This window comes from Sycon ciliatum, chromosome 1, assembly GCF_964019385.1.
Source record: "Sycon ciliatum chromosome 1, ocSycCili1.1, whole genome shotgun sequence".
Classification (NCBI taxonomy): domain Eukaryota; kingdom Metazoa; phylum Porifera; class Calcarea; order Leucosolenida; family Sycettidae; genus Sycon; species Sycon ciliatum.
The window spans coordinates 59,126,849-59,133,693 of NC_088643.1; the positions used below are offsets into that span (position 1 = coordinate 59,126,849).

The 6,845-nt window shown below is 55.8% G+C and overlaps 1 protein-coding gene across 1 annotated transcript; it reads left to right on the forward strand.

The window, feature by feature from the left end:
* Positions 1-279: 279 nt before the first annotated feature.
* On the forward strand, positions 280-6,324 carry LOC135805893 (uncharacterized). Its single transcript, XM_065320015.1, has one exon. It carries the CDS (start codon positions 280-282, stop codon positions 6,322-6,324), a length of 6,045 nt encoding a protein of 2,014 aa, XP_065176087.1.
* The last annotated feature ends 521 nt before the right edge of the window (positions 6,325-6,845 follow it).

Sequence of the window (6,845 nt, forward strand, 5' to 3'; positions counted from 1 at the left end):
GACTGGCATTAGTACGCGTTCTGTACTCACTCGCTGCTTGGCACGCTTGCAGCGCGTCTTTTTTCTGTTGCAACCCAGTGCCTGCGTGCACGGTACGGGATTTGCGATGCCACATCAGCGTTGGTGTGTCGTTGTGTTTCGTTGTTGTTTTGTTCTTTGCTGAGTGTGGTCGTTAAAACTGAGCAAGAACGGGTCGTTGACAAGGCGTGATTTCGATGTGCATGCCCTCCTGTCAACTCCAAACTATTGGTAGCAGAGGATGGTTTTCACGGAGCCATCATGGAGGTAAAACTAGAAGACCTCGCACGGAAAAAGCGAGAGCTGAAAACGGATTTCACAAATACGAGGAGAAATTTGACAGTGGAGTCAACGAATGAGGTGCCGAACCAAGATGACGTAAAGACATGGAGAAGCCACTTGACGACAGTGTATAACGAGACCAAGAAGGTCATCATGGAATACATGGAAGCGGTGGTGGACACTGACTCTAGGAGACATGCTGGTCTCCAGAAGCAGTACAAGCAGCTGGAAGGCCAGTATTCCGATGCCATGGAATTGGCCAGGAGTGTGCTCATCAGGAGCAGCAGAGCGAGCCTGGCAGCGTCGACCAGGCAGACTCCCAGTCCAAAGCAATCGCCACTGAGAGGGGCAACGCCGTTACTAGCGTCAGTACGAGAGGAAAGCAGAGAAATTCTAGATCTGCGTGCGGCGCTCCAAGATGCACCGTTTCTTGGTCGCCAGCACGATGCGCGGGTGACGTTGCCCAGGGCTGCAGACTATGGAGAACGGGTGGAAGTAGAGCCGGACAGTCGTGTTGTAATGTTCAGTGGTCAGCGTGTGGGGGAACCTGCCGAACCCTTCCCGACCGTTGCCATGGCAACCGCGTCAGCACACGCGCCACCGCAAACGGATATGATCAACAGCAATGCATGCACCGCTTTATCTGCAGCAGCTGCAGAGTACCAGCCACGTAGTTCAGTGCTGCCAGCGTCATTTGCAACTATGACCACGGGCAGCAACGCTCCCGCTATAAATCAGGAACAAGGCTCTGCCTTCCTGATCCACGATCCTGCTGATCAAACACGTAGTATGATGTATGCAACGTATGGCAACAATAGTGCTAGGCCGCAGCAGGCATACATGTACCAACAACAGCAACCGCAGTGGAGTGCGAGCAATAGTGCAGTCGTGTACAACTCACCTGTGTCTACTGGACCGTCGCACACCATCTCTGCCGGAGCGTCACAGTACGGTGTGAGACCCAGCGCTGGCATGCAAGCACCCCAGACCGCAGTATTCGCCCCAGTTCCGACATATGTCGGAGGCACCGCAGCTCGACCTGCGCCACGGACTGCTCCAGCGGCAGCTGCACAGATCAACATCGCCAGCAAGTTGAAGCGGATCGAAATTGCCGTGTTCACCGGAGAGAAGCGAAAATACGAGCGCTGGAAATCCGCTTTCAGCGTTTGTGTGGACCAGCAGCCGCTCTCCGCTGAATTCAAACTGCTGCAGCTCCGACAGTACGTGGCGGGTGAGGCGCTGGATGCCATCGAGAGTCTTGGCTACTCGGCAGCAGCATACGATGCTGCTCTGCGGCGGCTGGAGCGACGCTTCGGTGGGAGTCGCCGGCGCCTTGCGGTTAGGATGGAAGAGCTGGAACGATCTCCACCTATTCGATCCGGTAGAGCCCAGGACCTGGAGCGCTTTACCGATGTGCTCGACATGGCAGTGGTGACGTTAAAGGATGCCGGTATGCACACCGAGCTAGGTACCGGCATTCTCTACCAGCGGATCCAGCAGAAGCTGCCGGTGAACTTGTTGGCCCAGTATCGCCGCTGGATAGTACACCACCAAAAGGACGAATCGGTCGAGGTGCTGCTGGAGTGGCTGAATGCCGAGGCAGAAGTTCTTGCTGCCGCCACGGAAACTATCGAAGGCATCAGCCAGCAGCATCACGTCAGAAGCCAATTGTCAACCAGCGGGACAAGTCGAAATCAGCCGACTCGGACGGCAACTGCTCACGACGCTGTGCAACCGCGCACGACCACGTTCGTGACAGCTACAAACACCGCTGGCAACGTGCCGACCGCAAGGTCCACATGCCAATGCTGCAATGGTGGCGAGCACCCGATCTGGCGCTGCCCAGAGTTTGAGAAACAAACTGTAAGCCAGCGCTGGGCAGCAGCGAAGCGAAGCAAGTCATGCTATAGATGCCTTGCGACTGGGCACAGCGGCAAGGATTGCCCACGGGACCGGGAGTGTGGTATCGACGGGTGCACGCAGCATCACCATCGCCTGCTGCACAGTGAGCCCCGTCAACCGCTTCCAGCGTCGTCAACCCACGCCTCCGGAGAGACTGGAGCCATGCAGCCGGAGAACTTCAGTGCTGTCTCCCTCGGAAACAGCACGAAGGGAGAGGAGAATAGAGTACGGACGGTGACGTCGATTCGGACAGTTCCCGTTCAGCTATCCAACGGCAAGCGGTCGCTAACTGTTAACGCGCTGCTGGACGACGCCAGCACGCGCTCGTACATAGCGAGCAATGTTACGGCAGAACTCGGCCTGATTGGATCCAGCATGTCGCTGACCATCAGCAAGCTGAATGGACAGCAAGAGACCATTCACACTGTACCAGTATCGTGCACTCTGCGAAGTGTTGACGGAGCCACGTCGACGACTCTCCATGCGTGCACAATCGAGCAGCCAACAGGCAACATGGAAGTTGTAGACTGGCACCACCTGGGAAAGCAGTACGCACATCTAGCCAACGTTGAGTTTCCGCCGCTACCGTCGAAACGCCACATTGACGTGCTTATCGGTGCCGACTATCCGGAGCTTCACATGGCGTATGAAGAGCGCTCGGGTAACAGCCATGAGCCCGTGGCGCGTCGGACGGCATTAGGTTGGACCTGCATCGGCCAAGTACAACCAGCACACCCAGCGGCGAGCTGCTGCTTCACAATGTTCAGCGACGGTGACCTACAGAGCAGCTTGAAGCGCCTGTGGGAAATCGAAGAAGTGAACAGCAGCACTACGAAATTCATGTCACGCGACGATAAGGTGGCAGAGCAGAAAGTTGCAGCGTCGTTGAAGGTGACGGACGGCCGCTACTGCGTTGGCATACCCTGGAAATCCGAACGTCCAGTCATGCCTGAAAGCCGAGCGAAGGCACTCGGCCGTCTGCACAGCTTGGAGAAGCGGCTGCGACGTGACCCAGCAGCAGCAACAGCGTACAGCGATGTCATCCGCAAGTACCTAGCCAACGGGTACATTCGACGAGTGCCTGACAACGAGTGTGGAGGTTCTGTAAACGAATGGTACCTTCCACACTTCGCCATCATCCGTGAAGATAAGGCCACCACGAAGACACGTGTGGTTTTCGACGCAGCTGGCATCAGCAATGGTGTAGCGCTGAACGATGTTATCAGTGCTGGTCCCAAGCTGCAGCAATCGCTACCGAAGGTACTCCTGCGCTTCCGGCAGAACAAGGTCGCCATCATCTGCGACATCCAGGAGATGTATCTCCAGATATCCCTGGCTCCGGAGGACAGGCCCTTCCATCGCTTTCTGTGGCGGGATAACGAGCAGGAACCGGCCACATACGAGTTCAATCGAGTGGTCTTCGGTGTGAACGCGTCGCCTTTCCTAGCGCAGTACGCGGCTAGACACAATGCTCATCAGCACGCCGACACCTATCCTCGTGCAGCGGAAACGGTCCTTGAGTCAACGTACATGGATGACTCCATGGACTCTGTTCGAAGCGATGAGGAAGGCGTTGAGCTCGTAAGGCAGCTGTCGGCGTTGTGGCACAAAGCCAGTATGCACCCGCGAAAATGGCTGAGCAACTCCACGGCGGTGTTGCAGACCATCCCGAAGGAGGATCGCGCTGAGGAGATCAACCTCACGAAGGGAGAGCTGCCGAATGTCAAGACACTGGGAGTCCTCTGGCTTGCCAAGGAGGACCAGTTCACGTTCCAGCTGCAGCTGTCGGAGATCGGCTCAAATCCTACGAAGCGCGCATTTCTCAGTGCAACAGCAAGTTTGTTTGATCCACTTGGACTCCTCGCACCGTACCTCGTGCAAGCAAAGGTCCTGCTGCAAGAGATGTGGCTTTGTGGAGCAGCATGGGATGAGCAACTGCCCCCAGCAATCGTCAAGAAGGTTCTCGGCTGGCTTGAGCAGGTGACGGAGCTATCAACAGTACGTGTACCACGCTGCCTGACGGCCACGGGACGCACAGCAATCAGCAGCCAGCTTCACGTGTTCTCAGATGCGTCCGAGGTCGCATACGGAGCAGTCGCGTATCTGGTCAGTCACTATGACACTGGAGAACCGACAGCACGGTTCGTCGCAAGCAAGGTCCGTGTGGCACCAGTGACTGCTGTCAGCGTTCCGCGGCTTGAGCTAATGGCGGCGACAACCGGAGCAACGCTCGCCACATCATCCGCCGAGTCACTGAACCTCGACCCCCGAGCAACGACGCTATGGTCGGACAGCAGCAACGTTCTGCACTGGATCACCAACTACAGCCGCACCTTCAAGCAGTTTGTGGCTAGTCGAGTGGGCGAGATTCAACGGCAAACCAATCCTACCCAGTGGCGGTACGTGCCCACCGCGCTCAATCCAGCCGACCTGGTCTCTCGAGGAATGTCAGTGCAAGAGTTGGCGGGAAGCAGTTTATGGTGGAACGGTCCCGGCTTCTTGGGTGCCGCTGAAAGTGAATGGCCTGTTCAGCCAGAATTGAAGCCCCGTCCGTCAACTCTGGAGTTGAAGAAAGACAATCAACCGACGGACGAGTCCATCGAGCTGACTGCGGTGACCGTCGACCAATGCCACAGCGAGCTGAATCGTCTAGAGCCAAGCCGCTACTCCGACTGGGTACGAATGTGCCGTGTTCATGCTTGGTGTGTGCGATTCGCTACGAATTGCTCAGTACCACCCGCACAACGAGAGTTTGATGAATTATCGCCACAAGCGATCCGAGACTCTGAGGAGTTCTACATCAAGCGAGCGCAGCAACAGTCGCTACCAGAGTATGCTGCAGTTAAGGCAGGCAAGCCGATCCCTGCAACCAGCAAGCTAGTCTCGCTCAAGCCGATGATTGACGACGCCGGCCTGCTACGCGTCGGAGGTCGACTACAGCATGCAGACTTCTTGACTGCAGAACAACGCAATCCCATCGTCCTACCACGAGGAGATCATGTGACACAGCTGATTGTCAAGGCATGTCACGAACGAGGATATCACGCGTTCGGTGTCAGCCATACGCTAGCCGAACTCTCGTCGCGCTACTGGATCGTCGCTGGCCGCGAAGAGGTGCGAGCTTGGGAAGCCAAGTGTGCGAGGTGCGCCCGGAACCGTACGAAGCCGGCAATGCAGGTGATGGCGCCACTACCTAAGGTCCGAGTCAGCCTGCCGCTACGCGCATTCGGCCGAGTCTCTGTAGACTACGCTGGACCGTTTATGACGAAGCAGGGTCGCGGCAAGACACAACACAAGCGGTACCTGTGCTTGTTCACCTGCTTGCAGACGAGAGCAGTGCATCTCGAGCTGTCATACGCGTTGACAACGGACTCGTTCCTGCAGGCGTACGTCCGCTTCACCAATCGACGGGGAGTACCGATCGACGTCATCTCCGACAATGGCACGAATTTCGTCGGCGCCACCAATGAGCTTGCTCAGCTAGTCAAGCAGCTTGATGCAGAGGCGATTCAGCGGCAGACAGCGGATCAGCAGACTAGCTGGCGTTTCAACCCTCCAGCAGCACCACATTTCGGCGGAGTGCATGAGGCGTTAGTAAAATCGGCAAAGCGTGCTATCTCGGCGATTCTGAAGAACGCGGAGGTCACAGACGAGGAGCTATTGTCTGCTATCGTCGGCGCGGAGGCGCTCATGAACTCACGGCCACTGTCCTACGTGTCGGCAGATGGCCGTGACCCGACTCCGCTAACGCCCAATCATTTCATGTATGGCCAAATCGGTACTCGGTTCGCACCTGCAGGAGTGGACGAGAGCGAGTTCAACCCTCGGCAACGCTGGCGTGTAGTGCAAGAACTCGTGTTGCACTTTTGGCGGAGATGGATGCAGGAAGTCGTGCCAGAGCTGAACCGGCGACTCAAGTGGAGGACGGCCGAGACAGACCTCAAGGTCGACGACATCGTTCTAGTGACATCCCAAGACAACCCACGGGGCACTTGGCCAATGGGTCGCGTCACCGAAGTGCACCCTGGTCCAGACGGACACGTGCGAGTTGTGAAGGTCAAGGTGGGCGACAAGACCTACACCCGCCCAATCGTGCGTCTTTGTAAGCTGTTCTGTGAGTAGCTCCTTGTTTGCCTATTTCAGAACAATAATCAATTTCGAATTTTTTGGTCACTGTGAATTTCGGCACAGTGAGAAGGGAGAGAAATGTTTAGAAGAGTATCTCTTTGTTGTTGTTACTATAATCGAGTGGCACATTCGCACTACAATTCTACGAGTGCTAGTTTGAAATTACGTTACGAATTGTTACGTTGTACAGCAGGTACGAAACAATTAATATTTACATACTCACCGGTTTTCGTTTCGGAGTCCCGCGCTGTGACTCAGCTAATTTCTATTTCGTTTGCCTTGTATTGTCTGACTAGGGGCGCTGTCACCCCGTCGGGTGTAAGCACCCTTGGACAGAAGCACTTCACTTCACGACAAGTGTTCATTTTCGTTTTCCTCTTCTGCTTCTGTTGCACAGTTTGAACTTTGAATGTGTGCTTTTTTCGTACTCTGCTCTCGATCGGGTCGATCTCCATAATTTTATCTTCCGTTGCCATGACTGGCATTAGTACGCGTTCTGTACTCACTCGCTGCTT